The sequence below is a fragment of the Aythya ferina genome, assembly GCF_964211825.1.
Source record: "Aythya ferina genome assembly, chromosome: 1".
Taxonomy (NCBI): domain Eukaryota; kingdom Metazoa; phylum Chordata; class Aves; order Anseriformes; family Anatidae; genus Aythya; species Aythya ferina.
This window is the reverse complement of record NC_140296.1, coordinates 72,562,378-72,587,466: the sequence shown is the minus strand read 5'-3', so window position 1 is coordinate 72,587,466 and position 25,089 is coordinate 72,562,378. Positions and strand designations below refer to the sequence as shown.

Here is a 25,089-nt window from a genome sequence, read left to right as displayed (position 1 = left end):
CAGCTCCATTCTTACAAATAGCAAGATTGCTATTGTAGATGCCTTTATTGGCAGATTTATTTCAATTAGGGGACTTTATAATCAACAAAAGCGATTTCTTGTTCATTTAAGCTGTGTTTACAGATGTTTTTCTGTTTTGCTTGGGTACCAGCAATATTTTTTATAGCATATGCTAGACCTAAAATGGCAGAGCCAAAAATACAAGCTAGAACTCTGATGGTCCAAAAACTAGTTTGTACTCCTTCCTTTCCCTTGAGATTTAAATATATTAGAGCTTCCCTACATAAATACCAAATTGATGGAATAATTATGCTAGTTAAGAGGAAAATTACCACTGAAAAGTGTGCCTGCACACCAGTATATTGGTAGCATGTTGCTGTCATTTGACCAAAGAACTTCAGAAGGTGAACATTTGGTCAGGGTTTTGTCTAATTCAAGTTCATGGTAGTTGCTCAAATTCTCTGTGATAAAATCTGATTTTTCACTAATAATAACAAAAACAACTTCTACTGAGTAAGAAATTGGTTTAGAAATACAATGAACAAATTTAAATCCCTTGCAATAATATTTCAAAAGCAGAAATCATTATGTTCTTAATAATGCCTATAAATCCTTCTATGGACACTCATCCTGGAAAAAAAAAAAAAAAAAAAGATTCTTAAGCTGTTTCTTTTTTCTCCCCTAAAGTCTTTAGTAGGTCACAGATCAACTTGGATATAAAAGGTACCAGCTAGCATATATTCTATAAAGTAATAAACAAAACAAAGAAACCTCACATCATCTTGGGTAAAACACTGCATGTGTTTATTGAAAATTTTCAAGAGAAAGAAGGAAAATACATATTTTTATTGTTAACAAGCAGCTGACATCAAAAGTACAAAATGTTGTAACATTTTGTTAATCAAAAATTTGTCTAGCTTGAAAAACATATATCATTTTTTAATAAATATTAACATGGAAAATTGGTATTTTTTAAAGAAATAGCATGTGTCCTTGAAAACCATATTAAAATATGTTACCATTCATAAGTTGAAAGTGATAGCCACAGAATTACTCATTCCTTTGTGTGTTCTCAAGGTGTTTCTGTATTTAAATTGATGTACATTATAATTTCTTACTTTTAGGATCAAAATAAAGATTTTGGTAAGCTCCTCAGCAACATAACAATTTCAAATATAATGTAGACAAAATAGTATTTTATTTTACAAAAAGTTTACTTTTTCAGATGACATCTTTCTCTCAACAATTTAACAAACACAAAATCATGTTTATGCAATCTACATGCAATTTTAGTAAGAAAAAGCATCCTTCGCATATAAGATGAAGACAAAAACATGGATTTCCTCTATGCTTTTAAGTTAGCTAAAATATCCGTACTGTAGAATTATGTCAGTAAACTACTAGTTTTGCCAGTTTTCATCTACTTTTCATTCATTTAGTAGTATTTTGATTCAGTTAGCTACATGAAGACAGAGAAAGTGGAAAGTGTTAGTTTTTGTTGATATCTTTGTCTATGTAAGAATATTTATTAACACAGTAAGGTTGATCAGGAATGAAGGGGAAAAGATGAAACAGCATTGCTAGTGAAATTGTACGTATCAACCACATCTCTGCTAAAGAATATGTATGAAATTTAAAAGTTGGTGTGACTTAGATTTTGTAGGACAAAGTGACACAGACTGGTTCTAAACTATTCCAAAACCTTTGAACATAGTGTTCCTTTACAGAAATTATTAATAATATGGTTCTTAAAAAAAAAAAAAATTAAAAAACAAAAAGCCAGATTGCCTTCATAGGCTCCTAGAGCAGGCAGATAAATGATAAACATAATTAATGGCAGGTTCTAGTTCCCGAGAAGAGCTAAGTACCATTACAATAATAAATAAATAAATAAAATCAGCTTGTTTTGCTATCATTTTTGTTATTTTAAACAGTGGTTCATCAATGCATTTTTCTTTTATTTTCATGATGTATATCAAAATTAAGAAAGAATTTTCCATCTATAGCTCTTTCTACTTTGCAAGAATTCAGACATAAGATACAAAATAAAGTCATTAAAATTCTTAATTCTCTATACTACTTCAAGTTTTCCTTAAATATTACAGACAATACAGAAATATGCTGAAGAAATCCAAAATATATGAATGTAAATGGCAATTTCCTTATTTCTATTCCATCAGAAAGATTAAGTATTTTGGCTAATTTGGGAACAAAATTGTTCATGACTCAAATGTTCAAAGCCAAAACATTTAAATTAAATTCTAAGCTCATCTTAAACTTGATTTCTATGTTATTTAAAATAACTTCTGAATCAAAATACTTATCCAGCATTTATGAATACACTTCAGATAGTGCAGTACAATTCCTGGACATTTTAAGTACATCTTTGATGATGTAAAGCTCAAGATGTAAGAGTAACAACAGGTCAAAGAGAACAGTATTGCAATGTCTCAACAAAATGCTCGTCAGAGGAAGATATTTTTGTCAGAATTACAAAGCAGAAGAATAAATGTCAGATCTGTGGGGTGAACATCGACAACCGAAGGAGTCTGTCATCAGCAGACAGTTTCCATTTCTACAGCTTACACTGTAGCCCCACCTAAAAAAAATGAAGATTGAACACTCATCATTTCTGCTACGGATATCCTTTGCCAGTTCTACATCAGCTGCTTTCCATGCCCTTTTTGCCCCCATCCCTTTGAGACATCAAGGGAGAACCCTGTACCCGTAGAGAAGTATGGGCAGCCTTTCCCTTTCCTCCATTTCACACCCCTTTTCAGAGGGCAGGTGGGTCACTGATTGCCTCATCATGCCTCAGTTACACCCCAGCTACAGAAACAGAGGGAAAAAAAGTGACAGGACCCTCAGGGCACAAACAGGTCTCAATGGCCCTGACCAGCCTCCCTCAGTTCTTGCTGTGGCTAAGGACGTCCCTCTTGGATCCATGTGAATGTCCTCTGTGTAACACTGTCCAGGAGTACCCAGCCCCTCCACAGCTCCCTGTGGCATCTCTAGCAGCCCTCAGTCTAGCAAATCTTTTCTGGATGAGGCCTTCTAAGCACCAGGGATATACTGGATCTGCCAGAAATGCCTATGGAACTTGTCTGTGCACATCCTGCATTTCATTCATGTCCTAAAAATCTGGGGGACTTTTTAATATGTGATAAATATGTCTTAGCTGTTAGTCCCATTATGGAAAAGAGAACTAAAATTAGAAATTTAAATTGACCTATAATGCAGCTAAGTGGGGCTGTTCCCAAAAAGGATGTTCACAGGGCAGCCTGGGCCATAGCCTGACCAGCAGGGTGTCACCACACTGTACATAGCAAAGGTGAGCAGAGTGGGGTGGTGATGACAAACATGTCCTATGGGCAATCCATTGATCCTCAGGGGGAAGCAAGGCAACCAGCCAAGCCCAAGGCCAAGATGAGAAACCCAAGAGCAATCCAGGACTAGGGCTGGGGCAGACACACTGCAGATGTAGACCGGGACAGGACAGAAAACCCAGGTCTGAGCTGAAATGGGGGCCCTGGCCAGAGGGGCTATGGTGATGTCCCAGGTGAGGCTGATCTGGGCGACTGAGGCTGGTCTGTAGGCTCAGGGTCACAACAGTCAGTCACCTCTGTGGCTGCAAAGACTTCACATTTCACAATTCCTTTGAGTCCTTTCAGCATGCTGTGGCTTCCTATACTTGTCCTTGATGAGCCATGTTAATTATCAACATCTCTTACAGACCACTGAGACTGTGTAGACTTTCAAATGCCCTCATCATTGACCTATCTCTGTTCTGACTGATTTATTTATTTATTTATTTAGTAAAATTCCTGTCTACCTCAGTGTTAAATGAACCCAGAAATTGGGAAAAGTTTTGTCTTACCACGTGGTTTGAAACAAAGTTTGTTGTTCTTGTAAGCTGTGTAGGCAGCTATTGATCCAACAACTAATATCACAAAAGCAGAAATTATAGGAGAAGTAACTCCAGCTATTAATCCTGAATCTGTAGAAAATGAGAGAAAAAAAAATAAAATCAGAGGCACTGAAATAGCATGACTTAAGCATATTCCCCACTAAGATGTGTTTTTGCAAAACTTTGAGAATTGTTCAGTGAAAACATTGGAAATCTATTAAGTAGAATTAAACAGAAGACTGGAAATTATGTTACATGACAGCTAGTATGAAAACAGTGTCACACAGATCATTTAGTATATTTACTAATAAGGCTAACATTTTCCTACTTTTTATGGTGAACTGAAACAAATTGTAGAATACATTATTTACTATACCTGTGTTTCCACCATGATTGAAATGATGCTCTTCTTCTCCTGGAATAGAGGGTGAAGTTTCATTAAGAAATGTCTTTCATCATGTTTGAGAACAAAGTATATGCTCAGCAAAGTGCGATTTCATGCAGCGTGAAATTGGGAAGCTAGTGTGGGACTCTGTGAGAGAGGAGCTCTGATTCTAATCCTGACTCACACTGGTGTTGGTAGGAGGATTAACCTCCCCTCCTCCTGCCACTTCATTTCTGAAGAAGAATATTATCTGAAGAATATATATAAAAAAAGGGTAATCCTTAGCTGTCTACATCAGGCTGATTTAAAGGAAATAGAAGGCTAGTACTGTACTCTCATTATCCTCTACTGCCAGACAATCAAATGATTTATGTCAAGATATAGATGTGGTGCATTTACTTTCAGTTCTCAGCAGAAGCCCCGTGCTTTGGGACTATCCAAGCTGAATTTGAAGGGATTAATCTTGCAAGGTGCTGCCTTAGCCCTGTAAGGCATTTAGGGATTTGTTTCAAAAGATCTAGAGCTTCGTGCTCAAAGCTGTGGTTCGTGGAGAAAGGTGGCTAATCTAAATAAAAGTAGCAGAGTCTTGTGCTACACTATTGGTGACAAACAGATTTCTGCTAAAGCAAAACCAGACAGCTCTTAATTATAAATATTAGGAAAAAAACTACAATGAGAATTGGTAAATAAATATTACCTGCGATGTGCGGTGGTAAGGGCTTCCCATCAACGAGATCCAAGTCATTAAAACCTCCTGCAAGATAAAAATTAGGATTTCTATTGGAAAAATAACTGAACAGTGGTAACCCCTTCAGCTCCCTTGGCCGGTCGTTTTCTACTGTTCTAGGGAAAGGTGAGGGACCTTTGAAATCCCATCTGCTACATGGCAGTGGGTCAGGTGCCTTGCACACCCATTCAAATTCACCCAGAAGCTGGATAATGAAAACTGTTGCTGGCTGCCCATTCTGAGCATGAAGACATGCATGTTCGTAAATAAGTGCTGTATTTAAGAACCCAAAGTGTGGACTCAAATCCCAGCAGCTCCTGCAGTGGGAAGTCAGTGGCTCCCTTCTAGGCAAGACTCAGGAAGGGCACGTCCACAGCTCACCACCACAATCATACCAGTAGTAAATATGGGGTACATGGTAGTAGTTAGGATTGATGTACCACTTCCATTGTATTTAGAGGTTGTCTGGGACTACATCCAAAAGCAACATAGGCTTAAATCCATCTCCCCAGTCCCACCAGTTGTATGCCCCAGAGCCATTTCACATCCGTATCTCAGCATGGATTTGTACGTAGGCTTATGTACTCCATGTCGATAGATGTCAGTTGAACCTTAGCATGGTTCAGTGTGTACATATTCATAATGAAAGGATAAACAAGGTAAGTATTAGTGTCCTGCCACTTAGGATTCAACATCCTACAGTTGGGGCAGGCAGAAAAGCTTTATGGGGCCATCACAAAAGCTCAGAAAATCTTTCCAAACACTGGGTCAGGAGCAGTGATAAAAAAAGGAAAATATACGGAAGGGATGATAAAAATTATGTATAAAGAAAAAATAAGAAAGTAATCTATTCGACACATCTGCTCCAAACAGTTCAGTGGTAGATTTTCTTAGGAGAAAATATTCTTACCAGAACTACTGTGGCTTCCTGGTCGTGGTGGAAGAGGTGGGTATAAAGGTTGTCTTGGGATGTCACCTGTTGATAGTAAATAGTTAGGCGGTTGAACAAGAAGAACTGAGAGCTGTAAATGAAGAGTCTAATAACCTGGGATTTTGTACCTATTGCTCATTTGTCCCCTGGGGAATTTGGAAAAGGACCTTGTCACTAGTTAAAACATTTCAAGGCCTGTATTAAAGATAATTAGCTACTAAATCTAATTAGAAAATGGAAAGGAAAATTTTCAAAACTGAAACGAGAGAAGAACTCGAAAAATGTTCAATGAAAATATTTCATGTATTTCTGGCATGTCCTAACATTAATCAGTGCTGACAGCTGGAAAGAACGGTATGCTACTGTAGGTGTCAGCGGTGCAGTTACACATAGCCAAGAGAGCAGCCGGTGTTCTGGGCTGGGTGGGAGGCAACAGGTTTTCTCTGTGTCCTCAGCAGGTATTACTAAGAACACTACATTACATTAGTTCATCTAAAACATGATGAATTCAACAAACGCGTGATGAAATACCTGCTCTTAAGCAGTGCAAAATGTACTCAGATTTCAGCTATTTCTTAGGTCTTTGTGCTGGCATTTAGTCTTAATTCCTGCCAAAGTTATGGGCAGAGATGCGCTGGACAGAGAGACATTTGATTAGCAGTAGCAGTTTCCAAATTGCACACAAAGAGCTGGTGCAATGAAGTCTGACTCAAACAGGATGCCCAGGGCTGTTCCTCTGCATACACAGAGTAGGCCCCCACTTGCTGTCCCTTTTCCAACCAGGTCAGTAGCATGTTTAACTGCTCACATAGTCAGGCAGCAAATTTGCATCTGGTAAATCAAAGCTAGGTCACAGAAATAAAAAACATTTTCCCTCCCTCTCCTTAAATCTTTCTTTCACCTACAATGCATGGCAGATGCACTTTTATCATGTTTTCTCCTTGTCTAGATACTAAACATAATGCTTCTGTTTGTGAGTAACTTTTATGTTCTGAGTCAGAAAATTATTTAGAGATATGTTCAGCTTTCAGCATGAATTTAGCCTATGGCAGCCAATGGATTCTAGGCACATTCTTAAAGCTTTTCTGAATCAGACTTTACCTAATGAATTCTATTTAATAGAAGAGACTTATCCTATTCCAGAACCCTGTGTACCAACCTAAGACTCAACACCAAAGGGAAAGCTACCAATCCCATTATTCCTTCTATTATGATGCTGCAGTTATTCAGTCTTCCTTAAGCACAAGATATTAGTAGCTATTAGATATTAGACATATTCTCTCATAGCTTCTAAGAAAATAATGTCTTAACAGCTATTGATAGAGGTATATATTAATCCCATTATACCACGTATGAATGTCAATTTAAAACATGAACTGAAAATGGACCAAAGAAATATAAACCAAGGAAATGGGAAGGCGGCTACTACTGAAGATGTTTTAGTCATTCATTAGTAATTTAATCAGCATATTAAAACAATCCTCTCACAAAGATAGTCAGTAAAAACTTGCAGGAATGGAACACTTGCTTTGAGCAGGAAGAAGCAACAGCATAAAAATGGGACTTATCAACAAAATTAGCTTCAGCTCTATAAAGTGCAGACTAACATGTCATTCAGCACAGGTATAAAATGCCAGAGGAGAATCTGGAAGTGGGAAAGAACAACGTAAAAGGTATGATTCTCTAAGACTGAAATACCTGTATATCCATCAGTGCTCATCTGTAAAACACTTCTTCCTTCATTTCTGATTTGTGGTCAGCAGAGCTAAAACAAGCTCACAGCTCTCTCCCCACTGTTACCTCTGATTTCTAAAATTCAGCAGATTCCCTTCTGGAAGTTGAAGGAACTGCTGGCATTATCTGCTGCTGTCTTCAACCTTCTGCCTCCCACCCTGGTCCCTCATGGCTGACTGGGCATATGGCCACTCCCTAGCCATGGCTGTGGTGGGCTGGCATGGTGATGTGAAGCACAGCTGACTTCTGTCCATACAAATTGGACAGCCAGCAAGCTCCTATAGCTGGCAATTGGACACAGCCCATCCTACTGTCCCCACTCTTTTTGTACAAATTAGGCAGACTTCAGAAAAAGAGTAACAAACAAAAACAAAAACAAACAAACAAAAATCTGAGAAAATAAAGTACTCACCTCCACCAAAAGCATCTCCTAAATGCAGATCATTGTCTAAAAATGAAAGGGAAGAATATGTAGAGAATTAAGTAACACAGTTCTTGGGGGAAGAGAAAAGTTAGCTTTTACCAGAAAATGTAAAACTATTTTTGACAAGGAACTGTTTTTCAGGTCATACCCACAAATTCAAATAAGATATTCCACTTTTCTTGAAAAACTTTATAGAATTTAATATTTGCCAACAAAATAATAGACAAATTATGTCATACTTTCCACTCAAAATACGAAGGATTTGTTCCTATATAATAAATCTTATACTGGAATCAAGATCGGTATGTCTTTAGTATATGTGCAAGATACATAAATAAAATCAGTTAGATTAAAATATTAAAATATTAAAATGTATCTGATTATTTTATTTTATATTAAAAAATCACACAACATATTTATTGATGTCTGTGTCTGTAGTTAAAACTTGTACGTGCATGCTTGGCTTCGGTGTAATTTGTTGCATTGCAAAATCTGAACACCTATTTCAAGAACAAATCTTGGGAAGTAATAAACCTACTTAGGGAGAGAGAAATGAATTAACTAATTTATGTAAGTGTCATGGTGAAAGAAAAAAAGAATTGTGCTTCAAGTGATTCTATGCACCTGTCTAAGGTTGAGCAACAATCTGTTTTTCTTTGGCTGAACTATAAAAGTTTTAAAATGTTCTTAAATGTCTGCATAGGCACATCATGCAAAGAATAAGCAGGCTGTTACCATTCCCCAGCACTGTGCATGTGTCTCACAGTACCTGGAATGGAATTTTCCATTAAACAAACAATTTGTCAATGAGCTGCATAAGATGCACAAGCAAGAGGAATTCCATTTCCAATGTTCACGTGTGGATATGAATATGTGGGTGATATTTTAGGGTGTGTTTGGAATGACAGTGACCCCTCAAAGGTCACTAACTTATAGGCAGAAATACATTACTGTCCTTCTCTTGCTCCTAGTTAATATGGAGTGATAGAAAGTATCAGAAGAAAAAGCAAAATCTACCCAAATTTTCATAATGATGCTTATTGCCACATATATATATAATAAATATATACTTTTTTCTTTATAATGCATCACGATGCACAAGTCTGCCTTCACATGTTCTTTCCATCCAGAGAGAGAAGGAAGCTGCTTTTGCACAGTGTCTAGTCTCATTATATATATATATAACATTTTTGTAACTTCTCTGAAATGCTTTGATGTCACCAGGAAATTTGGAAGGAAAATAATCAAATTCTTGCTACATGAATAGGTTTGTTCTTGTCAAGCCAGGTGTTAATTCTGTCTGGGTCTGGCCAGCAGAGTTGCATTTCAAAAATACCTTTACGTGTCAAAGGCTAATATCATAAGAAACAATAAATTGCAAATTGGATTCCATTTATCATCAAGATTAAGAATTCAGGTAAAATGCAGTGTTCCACTTAGGAGCCTTCATGCAGAGATTTGTTAGAGAAATATTGAGGCTTGTATGAATGAAGGATGAATGGAAATGTGTGTGTAAGCACAAGAAGAAAGAGCAGAACAAAGGGTTAAAAGAACAGACTATAAAAGTCACCATTCCCTGCAGTAAAATTGAGGAATGTGTTGTTTCTGTGAAAACCAGCAAGCCTGAGCTCCAATAAAGCAACAGCAGAGATAACTTGTCAGCAGGAGAAAAGCAGAAGGGCACTCTAAAGCCAAAGGTTGCAGCTTATCAGCCATAGCGTTACTTTTCCTGTTAGCCCACCCAAAAAGCAGACTAGAGACAGAGTCTGTATACCGTAAACAACCAAAAGTAGACAGTGGACAGCAATCCGGCCTAAGGTTCAGGGAGTTGGAAGTAAGCAAGATTATGAAGTAAATGACCTTTCCATAATAGCTGGTGATTCCTGCAGAGTATGAAAGATCTGCCCATAAGCTAGCTTGGCATTTCTTATTGAGAAGAACCACAGAGACAGGATAAGGGCTCAGTAGTTGCTGTACCTTGTCCCACGTTGCACATGATGCTCACCAGACTACTGGAGTACACACATCTTGGTGCTCCCAAGAATGTGGGTTTGAGTTTATGACAATCAAATTAATAGCAGGATGAGTGTGAGTGGCTAAAATCAATGTATGTAGAGATTTTAAAAACACACTTCACCATTCCTTTCCACTGAATTTTGTTACACTAGTTGGAAGCTACCCACAGGAGTGCTTCTACTCAGACAGAGGTTCTTGTCTGGGAAGTGATGTGTGGAGGATATGGCCTGTACCACGCTCTGCCAAAATTGTCATCTCTGCCAGATTCACTTCTCTATGATACTGGCTGAACGAGACGCAGAGGAAACCCCAAAGTTAAAATGAATCATCAGGCAGATGTTAGGATATACTTTTGTATCATCCCTGTGCATGTTTCCAAATCCAGTAATTTACTTTGGCACTTTTTTCTTATTAGTTTTAATTACTTTTAAACTCCCTGAAATTCTCTTTAGTGTCAGGAAAGATTCCAAAATGGTCTGGAAAATATGGAGTTCTTCATTTGCAAGAATTAGCAAAGCTGATTCAGGTAGGGCAATCCTCCCACTGCTGTCTCTCTAACAGATTTAGGAGTCCCTAAATATTCGATTTCTCTCACCTGACTGGGGCAGTATCACCATAGATATTGACTTGTGACTTGACCTCCTTATTTTACCTTTAAGGTAACTCTGAGGAAACTCTGAAGACTCTGAAGACTTCCAGGTCTTCAAGTAACATACTTAAAATGTCTATGTTAGGCTAACAACTAATCCACATTTAGGATTACGTGAACTGTTCCTAGACTTGATGATTTCTCTCCACTGACTTTAAAGGAAGCCAGGACAGCTAGTGAAGTAGAGAACAGTACTTCACAGTACAGCAACAGATTATTCTAGTCTAGGTCAAACAAAGATTTTCTTTGCAAAAGCAAGTGGGAAGGAAGAGTGCAACCATTGCAGGATTTAGTAGGTAGCATATTCACAAAACACTGCCCTCTTTGTTCACATCATGTGGAACATGTAACTACTTTCAAGTACCTAAAACTTAGTGAATATTTATCCAAGAAAAGACTGAAGGTTGTTGTGTAGGCTTACATTATCCAGCATTTCCCGATTCAAACATTTTGCTTGATAGTCAGAAATTTCCTTAAGTGTAATTTAGGTGTAAAATATCAATGTTGTCATAAAATGTTCTGTTATAAATATGCATGTGTTTTTATCATTGTTTGGCATTGGGGTTTTTCAACAGCAACAGGTATTCATTGAAAGTCATAATTTGTCATCCTCAAAATTACAGCTAAAACCTTTCAGTCCTCTCTGATCTTCCCAGTTTTCTTCCTTTCTGACATGGGTCATTGTAGCAATCAATACTAGATAATACTCAACTCTGTTATTAAGCATTATGAACATTTGTGCTAAAAGAAGAGATAACGCAAAAAAGTAGAACAATTACCCATTTTTAGCTACAGTTACTCATTTTTATACTCCCCAGGATGTCAATCCTGGCTGTATAAGTATTGAGGATCTTCAGGAAATAAAATGTTATCTGTGGCCAATCATGCTTTAAAGCCTTACTGGAAGTAGTAAAGACATGTAATTGGTAATTGTCAAAAAAGTACTTACTTTATATACAGAAGACAGCTACTATTCACACAAATGATCCCAGCTATGGCATATTAGTAAATATAATCAAAAATATCATGGGAGACAATTTCTACATAACATAAATCGGTAATGACCCATTCATTGCCTGTGTTACTCACTCAGCAGAGGCCGTGTTGGTCTTCTGATCACTGTAGGCTTCCTGGTAATAATGTCATCTGTGGGACCCAGTGACATAACAACAACAACAAAAAATCTTAAAATTGTTCAACTTATCAAAAAAAATTATCTACAGATCTAGAGAGCTGCATTCAATATATCTTTATGCATCATGGCAGAAACTAGAAAGGAAGGAATATAATTCCAAAGCCATAATCATTTTGTTTTAAAGAAAATTTTAATTTCATGACTAAAACATTGATTTGTTTAAAACAAACAAAAGCAACCAGAAAACAAAACAAAACAAAACAAAACAAAACAAAAAAAGAGCATTTTCCAGTTGTATGTAAGTTAAAAACCTAGTACTACCCTGACCTGTAGACTTTTAACTTAAGTACTAGCTACTTCATGTTCCAGTTCTCAACAAAAAGAGAACAGACTTAAGATTTATATTTAGATCTAAATGCCGTAGGAAAATAAGGATAGCAGATTTACCTACCCGGGTGATCGAGAGCATCAGCTAAATCAAAGTCACGTTGACCTAGAAGGAAGCAGAGAAGATCAGCAGGCAGGCATCCAAGACCTCTGAGGGCTCCAAACAAAGCCAGAACACTGCTCAAAGACAAAAGGAAAATCCATCCAAACAAGAGCTGGTGTAGAGCAAGCTGTCAGCCACTGCCCCAGGCAGCCCTGAATGGCCATGCTCAGCCAAAGCTGTGAAGCTCAGAAGCTCAGTTTTAGAGATCAGCTTTCCTGGCATGCCTGACTTGAGACTGTTTGTCACCTGAGACAACTTTTTTTTTTTTTTTTTTTTTTTTTCCCTGTAACATGTGCCAGCAGTAACATATAAAGATGTGTTTACCTAATTTAGTTTCCACTATACCTTAGAAAAATAGGAAAAGGGAGAAAATAACCCTTTGTGTTCTGTCTTAGGTGACAGTGCATGAAATGTCACAGCAGGAAAAGTATCCTGCCCTTCAAAGTTAGCAGGTAAATAAAACTGGAAAATATTCAATATATATAAAGCAGAGCATACAACTTTGAACTGAACAAACCCAGGTATTCACCCTAGATTTCCATTGCACTCTTTAAAGTCTGCCACTGTCCTTTTAATATACAGCTTTTGTGGCTTACCTCTTTGCAGAGAAAGTATCTGTTAGTCCTCATGTGGACTGAAACTCCATTGTTCCTGAGTTTGCATGCCAAATTGAAGCTCAGCATGCATGAGTACATGGAAAGCCACCGTGCGCTATGGCTTTCCTAAGCAGGCGTGCTTTACCGTGTCTGTCAAGCAAGTCTCTTGATCTGCATCTGTTTTTTAGCCTACCTAGCCCTCGACTAAAGTGTTTTTTCTTGGTAGGTCTCGAATGCCTCACAGCAAGAAAAGTGTTGTTCAAGCAGGGAAACTGAGGAGCAGACGGAGGCTGTCACAGACACCCCAGAGCAGCAGCACTCAGTGTCAGTCGCTGCTCTGCAGTTGCTGGTAGGCTGCATGGCGTTCCCCACATTAATTACTGCTCTTCAGTAACAGCTCTTGTCTGTGTCAAAGAGCTCCTGGAAAGATTAATTATCAGCGATAAAACACTGTGTGATCCTCAAATAGAAAGCAGCTTGGGAGTATAAGGTGAAACCATTTTGATTCCCATGAGGATTTTAACGTAAGACTGTGAACTTAATTATAGCTAGTGTCTGACGGAAGAGAGAAAATGAGGCTGGAATGCTAAATAGCGAGTGGCCTCTGTAACAAAACCGTCTCCATAAAACAATATGACAAACCCGTGTTTGAAAAGGAAAAGCAGATAACAGCGTAAGGCTATCCCGCTAATGTTATTAGGGTACCATTTTCTGTCTTATCACTTGAGCTGGTTGCAGAGTATCCCCTTCCCCTGCCCTGGCCTCTCAGCCAACCTAGCTGCCTGGGCCCTTAAATGGATAACACCCTAATGCCCCGACAGGTTCTTATTTTTATATGAATTCATTAATGCATAAATATATCAAGTGGCTTCCTCAGATGACATTTCCTGATGGGGTCCTGAGGCACAACCACCCCTTGCTGGCCCCGGGCCTGCCCATGGGCTGTCACAGCCATGCCACTGCCCTGCCCCTGCCATGGGACCCGCAGGCCGAGGGGCAGGCCCTGCACACAGGCCAACATCCATGCTTAACCTCAGCCTGGCCACATCACCCCAGTCCTGCCATCCCTAGTGCATCCTGCTTGTAAGACATACATGTTCAAATTATGGTGTTCATTTTTTTTATGAAGCTTTTTTTTTCAGTGCCAGCAATAAGAGTTCAGTTTGTGTGTCCTTTGATTTTACCCTCTGGACAAAACTTCCTTCATAATCAGCATCCTGAGAGCTGAAGGAGGCTCTATGATCTGAGCCCTGCTGCAGGGGAATGCCAACAGGGCTCAAACCACTTCTCATCAGAGTGAGTCATCAGAAATACTTTTGGAAGCCCAAAGAGCTGTTGGCCAAACCAGCTCCTTTGTTACAGATCCTGACACGCAGGAACTAAGGATACAGAAAGCAGCTGCTGAGGTCCTAATGCTGTAAGGAGAACTTGACAAAATCATCTTCTGAACGAAGGCTACGGGAAACTTCTGGGTATAATATTCCTTGAAGTTAAGAGAATGAAAGAAAAATAAAGAATGGAGGTCTCAAACCAAAAGAGATGCTGGAATTAAGACAAGAGGATGCAGATGCTTCCAGCTGCATGAGAACCAAAGCAAAACAGCAGACTGAAACAGTTACTGGCATCTGCCCTTCTCCTGGAGAATAACTAGGTTTCCCTGTTGTATGTGTGCTCCAAAAAGGTGGGAAAAGACCAGAGGTGTTGTTCTGAGATGGCAAGGAAGACATAGAAGACAGAATTTAAGAGAAGAAAAGAAGCCTGAGAATCTCCTGCAGAAATTATTCAGATTAATTTTTTAATTATTTCTGATGATAAATCAAATTATAAAAAGAAACAGACACTAACACAGAATGACTGGGAGTAAGAAAGGAATCTATGCTGAAGTCTCTCTGGCTATGTAAATATAAGGCTTGACAGATGGGCAGTACGTGGACATCTGTGTAGCATAGTAAATGATATTCCAATAAACTGAAAAGATTGCTTGGACTTCCATCCTGGCTTCCTCCAATAATGACATGAAATGGCCGCAAGGAGAAAAATTTTGTGGAGCAGAATTTTAAGTGCTTATTACCATTTCTGAGGCTGCACCTAGACGTTTTAAGAATCTAATTTTGGAGGATAACAGATGGTTAAATAGCTGAACAGCCCAGATTTCATCCACAAAATGGTGGGTCTAAAAACAAAAACACATTAGAGACTTGGAGAATATTTAGCTCAATAGGAACTGCAGTCACTTCAGGGAACTCTGAAGATAAATGGCATCGGAAATTAATTAGACAAGCTTCTTCACAGAACAAACAGGCCAAAAGAAATTTGTTTTTCACCTATAAAAATGGCCTTTTTGGACCAGCTTCCATGATGGAAACAGCTGGAAATTTACTGATGAAAATGAAAGAAATTTCAGTAGGGAGAAATCATTTTTATTCCTTTGGATTTTATATATATATATATATATTATTTTTAATGTAGATGAAGTTATGAAAAAAAAATAGTTATGCAGGATGTGCTATTTCAGAATTATCTCTGTTATTACTGCTTTGGACTAATATGCTATTTCTTGGCATCATTTCAAGCCTTTCTTCTGGAGTATCCCTGTTCATACTGAGAAATAAAATTATTGTAGTATTGTTTTTTGTTGGGTGGTTCACAATTATTCTTGACGTATTATTTTAAAAAATGCTTATACACTCCTGCTTGACACCACTGAACAGTCGTTATCTGCAAATGAGGAAATGCCAAGCTAAGAAAGCAAAACTTCCAGATGGATATACAATTTGTATTGAGAAAGGGATGTTTTAATCATGTTTATATGAGCTGCTCAAACACAATAAACTATACTAACAGCAGGGCTTTTGCTGGCACTTTCAGGCTTATTTGCAATGTAATTCCCTCATCTCTATCAAACATATAGAGCTGTGCCAGCAGAATTTTCAAGTGTAGACATGGCTTAAATTGCTGCCACTACACTTCCCTGTGACAGCCACGCAGGCGAGAATGGACTCCATAAAGGCAAGCATCAAAACACTATCACCCAAACTGCAGTTACTACATTTATTTTTACAGGCATGATTCTTTCAGGCAGGCCACTTGCTTTCACTAGTGCCCATACTTTCTGCTAATCTTTTTAGTAAAATGTGTGGAAGGCTGGTGATATAAAATCACTGTCAGTCCACTTGCTCTACTCTAGAGGTTGTTATGATTGCTTTTTGCCACAGAGATAGCAAGGCAGCTTTTACTAAGTTCCCTTGGATATAAGGCACATCTTGCTAAAGCAACATGGAGCTCAGGTCACCTTAGCCCACCAAGGCAGTCACTCCCTTGCAAGATCATGTCCTCAGGCAGACACACACTTAATATTCATTAACTTTTGCCCATATTAGTTTTTTGAAAGTGTGATCCAAGTAACTAAATTCCAGCCGGCAGCATCTTTTGCCTATGACTGAATTTATAACCTAAATATTAAAGAGATCCATTGCCCTTCAGCTGTGTAACTGATTGATTTCAAGAGTCAGAGTTCCCACAGATTGAGACTATACATGGAGTAAGGCCAGGTTCTTGCAGGTCAATGTTACCTGTCAGACACTATGACTCCAGTCAGAATTTTTCTGTCAAAAGCCTACCATGGCATCACTCTGCAATTCTGAAACTCAGTAAGAAGGCTGAGTCCTGCATTGCATCCATATGAACAAAGCTCATGGCCATTAAAATGACACGCATTTAACCAAGACAGCATAAATGTTAAATGACAGTCAGGTTATGGGTCAAATGAAATGAACTTATCAGGCATTTAATACATAATCTAGTAATAAAATTGAATCTTACATACATGAGAAAATGTGTTTATATGTGCATATGCGTCTGTATGGACATACATCTTTAATGTGCATATATATGTTAGATAAATTCTTTTTCTCATGGAGATGATTAAATTAATGGGCTTTCAGTGCATTGATAGCAGTCATAAGAATGGGATAAGATTAACTGTGTTACAAATAAACTAGAAAGAAAAAAAAAAACTAGTTATGAGCTAGTTAGAAAGAGAAAATAAGTTAATTTCACATTATTTAAAAACAAAGAAAAAAGGTTTCTTCAACATAATTAAATAAGAATTGTTCTGCAAATACAATGAGCTTAAAAGATTATGAAGCTGGCAGAGACTGAGGAAGAAATGAATGACTCACAAGTGAGAAAAAAATATCTGAAGAGGAAAAATATGTTATCTAACTCACTCATGGGACTTATGTTCTGTTTAGCAGAAATGGTAAGTTATTCCTTGTACGGATCATTTCTGATTATTATACAATCATGATACATATTTTCCCCGTAATGAGAAAACAGTATGTATTCTCCCAAGTCTGTGGTTCAGAACATCCCCATTTACTGGTCCAACTTTACTCAGGAAGTAATTAGGTTTGTTTAAAGGAAATTACTCATATAAGAAAAGTTGTGGAAGAATGTAAAGGTTTACGCCCCAGAGTGGACACTTAGGACAAAATCTCAGTGAGTTAGTACTGTTTCTTTGATGTAGCACTCTCATGATCCATATTTCCTGATGAGGTTAGTGTAGCTTTTCTTTTCCACCATGGCCCTTTCATTCTATAAACAGTGATTGCGATTTCAGCCCCTTGATGGCGTGGTGGAAAATGAGCGTGCTTTAAAATCTGTAATTTAGATCCAAGTTCCAGTCTATAAACCACAACATATGGACCTGATTATTGGTTTCATGTGTTTTGCTAGGCCACTTCTGTTTATGTTTTGAATTCAAGGGAAATTAAAAGTCTCACTCACTTATTCATACAAAAACACATTTAAATAATTACCAGCAAATAAGATATATTAATAAAGCAAGACTGGCAGTACTCCTTTAGGTCTGGGCAGCATGGTCTCATCAAACACTAAAGAATAACATCTATTTTTATAGTGTTTACTTTGCTGTGGACAAATAGCAGCTGTTCAAAGGTAGCTACTGTTCTTCATGATGTGATGCACCCTGCATACATAAAATCTAATATATATATATATATAATTTTCTGTATTTTGCTTGAGAGTGAGTGCAGAAGAAGCTGGTTTGTCCTGTAAAATTACAGGCAGAGCAAAGGATTTGGTATCTCTAATGAAGCAGCACCATATGCCTCTGCATCTTATGGAAGCAGAACATGGAAACTGAGATCTTCAGCCTTGTGTCACAGGGAAGTGGAGCCTATGTCATGGCACGGGCTGTTCAGCCAAAGCATCTTGCTGTACATGCATGGTTCTTGAAGCTGCCAGCCCATTTCAGCCATTTGTTTCAAGTGTTAACCACAGTCACGTTACGTGAGAGCTGCTCAAGGAGGTGGTCGCAGAGAGAGGCCTATATGAGTGTTCCTACTGAAATGCTGTGGTGTGGCACAAGCAACTGCTGTGTTTGGCTCTCAGGGTGACAAGGCACTGCCTGAGCACCCCCTGGCTAATCCTCACTCTCCCTCAGTGGTAGTTTAGAGACAACATGGGGTGCTGAAGATAATGCAGGAAGTCAGGGAGACGCCAGGATTTGTTTCTTCTGTTGCTTGCAAAGTGCCTTCTCATCCCACCTCTACCACCAGGGCAGTACTAGAGTTCATGTACTACCTTTATATCTTCATCAGGCCGGATGGGCGGCACGAATCTTGGTAGTGTTATTCCATAACCGACAACAAACAAAATTACTTTTTTTTTTTTTTTAATAAAAAAATTCTATTGTGTAGCTAATCCTGTGTTCCTGAAGTCACAGTACTCCATCTGCATATGGGTCCCAGGGGGTTACTAACACTGCCAAGTCAAAGTGGGTGGCCTGGGTGCCTCATACACATTCTCTGCTTGCGCTTTCAAGATGCAAGACAGAAAAGAAATTAGGCCTACAACCTCTCTATTTCATGCCATTAACAATGTGTTTTCTTTAAAACAACAGGGTTGAAAAGAGTTGCTGGAGGTCAGCAAGCAGGTCTGTCCAGCAACAAAGTGTCTGCTGAGTCTCAAGAGCCACCCTTCCTCTCATTTGGTCTACATGAGAGAAACAATTAAAATCCCTTCACAGATGTGAAGGAGCCACTGGAATGCACAGAGAAGCCTCTGTGAATGACCCTGGGCAAACAGTGATGGGGCATTAGTTGGCATCTGAACTTCAAAAGCAGGGGAATTGGGAGAGGATCTGGCAAGGAAGAGCCCTTCAGAGGGAATAGAGGCCAAGACTCCCAGCATGCAGAACACTCCGTAAACCTGGGCTGGATTTGTAAGAGAAGGGCCAGCCTTCTCTTTGGTATCACCATGCTCAAGGAATGAGCTGGTCTGTACAATCTTTGGGAATGGAAATATCTGACTCGTATCTCAATTTCTGCCTCTTGCAGATGCCAACCTGCAAGGAGCAGTCACAGTTTTGCTCCAACATAGATAGTGATCTGAGGAGCTGGGGGGCAGGTTGTGGCTGCTAACTCAGGGCTGTGTGAGGAGTGTATGCCTGGCTCCTCCACTGCTGTAAGGCCTCGGACACAAGAAGGGACTTCGCTTTATTTTGTCTGCTAATCTTAGTGCACACTCTGGCTGTTGTTTTCATTTAATCTGGAGCATCGTTGCTCCATATTTTTTAATAGATTCCTCAGGAATTCCAAAATCCATTGATGTCAAACAAAGCATACACAGCAGATGTTGGATCATTATATTTTCACAGCTCATTCAAGTTATTTCGTTCAATTAGGATGGCCTACCTGGCTTCATGAGATATTGTATTACGGAGCAGTTTTTAGATAGTATTTTCCTTTAACAAACATGGATCTTAGCCCCCACATGGAAAAGAAGGAAGATTCTAAAGTTAAAAGCAAAGATCAAAACAATCTGGAGGCGCACTTTTACTGATTTTTGATCCTGAAAGAATTATGACATTTATTAATTTATTGCTCTCAGTGGGATGGAAGAGCATTGGCAGTTGTTGCAAATGAGGGAAAACTACAGCCTGAAAACAGGCAGTTTGGGTACTTCTATCAGGCCTGCAAAGTGGCAGCAGTGTTTGAAAAGTGAACCAGAGAAGCTGAGTAAACACGGTGATTGTTAGCTCTTCCTGAGTGTTGGCATTGTGACAGCTCTGCTGATATTAGTATTTCAAACACTTCAGGTATGCTATCTATCAAACTGCAGTTACACCCTGGGATGGCAGCACTGACATGCCTACAGAGGATAGAAGCTCTGCTATTGGGAGTGAAATAGTTTTGGTACTCAGCAACAAGGGAATTCATTGTCTGGTATATCCCCATGGTGCCATGAGCACCTCAGCACGTACGCAGGGACCTCACGCAGTGATGGTCGGAACAGGAGCTTGATGGAACAGAAGAAGATAAATAGGACTGCGTTTTGCATCTCTCCCATGCTTTCTTTTAACTCCAGTGAAAACTACATTATTCATAAAATTAAGTCATATAGTATCTGAAATCCAAACAGGTCTGTAATTTTCTCCCTGCAAAGTGCTTGTGTAATTATCACAATTAGTTTTGATTCAAAAACCTTAGTAAACCTTAGCTGGATAGTGGTACATTGTTTACTGGCTAGCAAAAATTGCTGTTCCCTTTACCTACATAGTGCACAATATCCAATGGAGCAAACTTAACTTGTCTTAAACATCATCAGCCTTTATGCTGTCTTTATTACTAATGATGTGGACTATCATTTGGTCTTACAGAACATGGATACATGGATTGTACCTATACTAGGAACCCAAGGAGCATTTCGGAGCAGTCAGGTCTGAGCAAGAGTCTCAGCTTCATACAGGAGGGAGACCTCAGTTTGGACTGCCTCTCCCTGACATGTACACACACAGTGAAAACTAAAGTGTATTGCCCAAATGGGACCTTCAGTATATCTCAAAGAAGTCCACGGCCTCAGTTACCGGGGGACTAGGTCCTAAGCTGTGTCTTTCTATGCCCTAAGTGGGATGTGTAAACACAGCTGAAGCTGAATTACCACAGGCCAGCTGAGCCATAGTAACTGACCTGTGACATGAGCGTGAACTTCAGTGAAAGATGTTTCAGTGAAGTTTCTTTCATTTGGGTTGGGCTAAAAGCAACTCAGGCAATTAGCTGTTGCAGCTCAGCTTTTGTGGGAGAACTCATGTAACCTGCCTAAGCTTGAAAATAACAAAACACAAAAGAGCTTGAGTAAAAGCGTTGAAGAAGATTGTGGTAAGCATGCAAGTTTCTAAACTATATCAGGTCTCACTTTTCTTGAGCACTCTGGTCCCTGGTTATGCCATGTTTCTGCATCAAGCCAGTCCAGCCAACTACCTGAATACAGTCTGACAAAAAGGAAACTCTGGATCATAAGGGGATTGATATGATCTGGCCTGGCCATAGTGGCATGGCAGTTTCTAGGGGCTCCCACAGATGGTTTACAGTTTAGATCCGAATGAAGGCTGCACGTATATGCACCCATTTGTGTGAATCATACCATAGACTTTCCTACCATAAGGACGTAGACCAGCTTTTCACTAGCATGCCCAAGATTTTCCTCATGTAATGTCTTGACTGGGACTGAGAGGTGGTTCATGTAAATGTCCAGTGGAACATGGTAAAAACTTTGATGATAAAATTCAGTGGCTGTAGCAATAGACTTAAAATAATTCATTTTGCTTTTCAAAAGTGGATGACATAGTTTCCACAGGCTTGATACTGTGCCCAAAGTCCTCAGCAGCTTGTAGCAATGACTTCTTCCCCAAAGCAGGGCCTGAACTGTCTCTAAATTAGCACATGTGTAAAGTAAGAACGGTTAGCCTGACTGTCCTTGTAATTAACATGACGCAGTATATGGAAATTGACTTGCACATGCTCAGATTATTTAAACAGAAATATTCAGCATGAGACCTCTCCAGAACAAGAAAGACTGCATGCCAGCAATGAGAGACAGTGTGAATCATTGCTGTTCACAACACACTGTGGGGCAGGCCATCACTGTCCTGCTGCTCTGATGTTTCTGTGACACATTACTTGCAGAAAACCTCCAAATAATTCCTCATTTAGAAAAAAAAAATGTATATATATATATATTAAGTCTGTGGAAACAACCACTGAATTTTATCATCAAAGTATTCACTGTGTTTTCAGGGACATTTACAGGAACCATTTCTAATTAAAGGCAAGGTTCTTCCCACTGCTCATCATTGCAAGATCTCCCAGGGACTCCGTTTAAAACCAGGCTGGTAGGAGGAAGAGCAACAGCAGCGATTTTATAACTAGTGGTCAATGATTGGCTTCTTCCTGCAGTCAAACGCTGTTCTAAAAGTATTTGCAGTAGTAGTCATATATGACAAAGGAACTGTTACTAGTACACTGCATGGCAGATGCACACAAGGACAATCCTATTTGTTTTGAGATCAAAATGAATTTTTACAGAATGCTTTGCTAAAAGAAAATTACTTTAGAATTCAAAACAAACACTCAGTTCAAAAGGATTACATTTTCCCCAACTGCTATTCATTCTTCAAAATATATGTACAAAATGTATTTAGTTCTGCATTAGTCCTGCGTATAAAGAAATATGCATGCTTTTGTCTGGATTTTATATATTCAAGAATATGCTGGCTAAGGTTAATAAAACTACAGCAGTATTAAAGTCTGAACACCTTAAACTGCAGCAGCATTTGTTTTTACAATATACCCAATGTATTCCAAAATATCAACAACCAAGGAAAGCTCTAAAAACATGAAGTAAGCGTTTGGCTGTGGACCTTTTTGGAAAAATTTTACAGCTTCCATTAGAAAAAATATATACTCAAGTTCAAGCTTCTGGATAATTTTAGAACAACACTATAGAGAATAAGAAATGATAGTAAACAAACTCCGATCAGCATGATCATAGATCATCAAAAATGAAACTGCAGAAGTACTTACCTAAAAATTCTTGAACGCTTTTCATGAAACAGAAGCAACAATCCTAGTGATTATTTCTAAATAAACAAGTGTAGTTGTTGAGGGGCTGGGGTTTAGCTTTCTGTTGCTGTTTTGTTTTTCATTTTTAATAACCACACCCTAGAAATAAGTCAAGGCAAAGGTCACTTACCTCTTACGTGGACTAGAAGAAAGCCAAGGCACAAGAGAAGGATTCTTCTGAATTTCCCCATGGTCTTCTATGTAGTGCTCTGATTGCACTGATTACTTTTTCCAGGCGATACCGATAGATGTTGGCAATGCAAAGCTTTGAGGGGACGCTTTTAATCAGGGGCTCTGTCCAACAAGGTCCCTCACCATCCCACTCAAGCACTGCAGAACAAAGAGACGTCCCTAAAAAACAAGTCTGGTGCAGGACAGGTAACAAAAGCAGATGGCCCCACTACGGCAAAGCCATGAGCAGCACCGTAGGTGCCACCTGCCCTCTAAGAAACGCATTTATCGCCCAGGTGGCGAAGGCGGAGAGCAAGGGAGCCAGTGAGAAGGGAGCCAGCATGCGCTTACTCCACCCGCTCCCCTGAGGGAAGGCCAACCTGTTTGACATCCTCGCCTTCCAAGTGGGGTGTGGTGCCATAGGCACTAAAATTACCTGGGAGAGGAGGCAGGCCTGCTCTGGAGAGTGCTCAAACAGCCTCTCAGATACACTTTGTCTGCAAAGCGCTGCTTCCCTGCTCAGATTTTGGCTGAGTGGGACCTGCTGCTGAAGTCCTGTCAGAGCCCAAATCACTGACCAGCGCTGTCAAGGTAGGGACGGGGAGGCCAAGGATCTGCTCTGTGGGACTTGGGAATTCTCTGCAGAGGCATAACAACAGCTAAAAAAAATAGATTATAAACTTAACATGTGATGTCAGCCTGCTGACCTGAAGCATGCTCAGCTCCAAGGTAGATGCTTTTATTCACAAGGTACATATTATCTGTCTTTTTTTTTTTTTTTTCTTTTTTTTTTTCCATTGATCTAAATATATATTTTAAATGCAAAATATCCATGCACATCCTGCATGGAGAGTGACCTCGAACAGTGCTACGCCACAGTCTGACCATGAGAACAAAAAGCTTTGGAAAAAGAAATTGTGTATACTTCCATTAACATATATTAAAATGACAGTTAATCACACATATTAAAATGCAGTTTTGTCATAGTCTTTATGTAGCAAATGTATGCCAGTTCATTTGTCTGCTGAACTGAATTGCCACCATCCCTCTGGCACCCAGCACCAACCAGGACACCTGTGCGTGCACCCTTTTGCTGGGGTGTAGGCTGCAGGCATTTTTGTTAGCACTGCTTTGGCTAGGGCAGCAAATACACGCAGGACTTCGCTACCATTAATGGCAGATCTGTATGCACTTGGTGTTGCTGGATGATCCCATCCAATAGGGAGCAAAGGCTGGCCCCAATTGCATTTCTGTGGAGTTAACTAGAACACATGATACAGAGTTTGCTCTGACTTCATGGTTTTATGTTACCTACAAAAAAACAGATGATACAACGTAAATTGGACTGATAAAACCCAGTGATATTGGATCTTCAAGAAGCTTTATGTTCAGGCTAATCAGGTTTGTGCCTTTTTCCCCCATAAATTCAAACAAGGAGAATGGTTTCTATGGGACTAGCCAGTATCACGTGGCTTAACCATTTCTAATTTATGTATCAATTCATGTATTGTTATCCTGGTCAGGGCCAATTGCTCAATCTCAGACGAATTAAGGACATTTAGACTAAAGAAAGGACTTTATCAGCCACTTAAAACAAAGGTCAGATTATGACACTAGCAATCCCATAGGTTTACTGCTTATTTTTTTCCAGGATAACAAAAGCAGGCACACGTGTTAATCTTCATCTCAGTAACGAATTTGCCTGAAGGGAACAGAAATGTTAGCAAGGCTATGTACTAGTTCCAGACAAGTCCAAGCACCTCACAGACGTTCAGGAGCTTTTTCAAAATAGTCGTTCTAGTAACTGAGATCTTCCAAAACACCTTATCTCACCTGTCTGCTGATACTAGTTCTTTGGGATACCTTTTTTGGGATACTGAAGATTATTAAATTTGAAGATGATGTGCCCATTTCTAGCTCTTCTGAAGCCACCTACTACTCTCTGTAGCTAAATAAAAACAATACAATGAAGCGACAAGGAACTGTGAGTTGAAGGAG

The 25,089-nt window shown here is 39.1% G+C and overlaps 1 protein-coding gene across 1 annotated transcript; it reads right to left on the bottom strand.

The window, feature by feature from the left end:
- Positions 1-796: 796 nt before the first annotated feature.
- Positions 797-23,274, bottom strand: LOC311430279 (glycoprotein Xg-like). Its single transcript, XM_084506817.1, has 9 exons — positions 23,051-23,274; positions 12,360-12,401; positions 11,863-11,919; positions 8,097-8,132; positions 5,930-5,995; positions 4,990-5,046; positions 4,284-4,322; positions 3,878-3,997; positions 797-2,599 (listed from the first exon to the last, which is right to left on the bottom strand). Exons 1-9 carry the CDS (start codon positions 23,109-23,111, stop codon positions 2,583-2,585), a joined length of 495 nt encoding a protein of 164 aa, XP_084362943.1. The 5' UTR covers positions 23,112-23,274; the 3' UTR covers positions 797-2,582.
- Between the last annotated feature and the right edge of the window lie 1,815 nt (positions 23,275-25,089).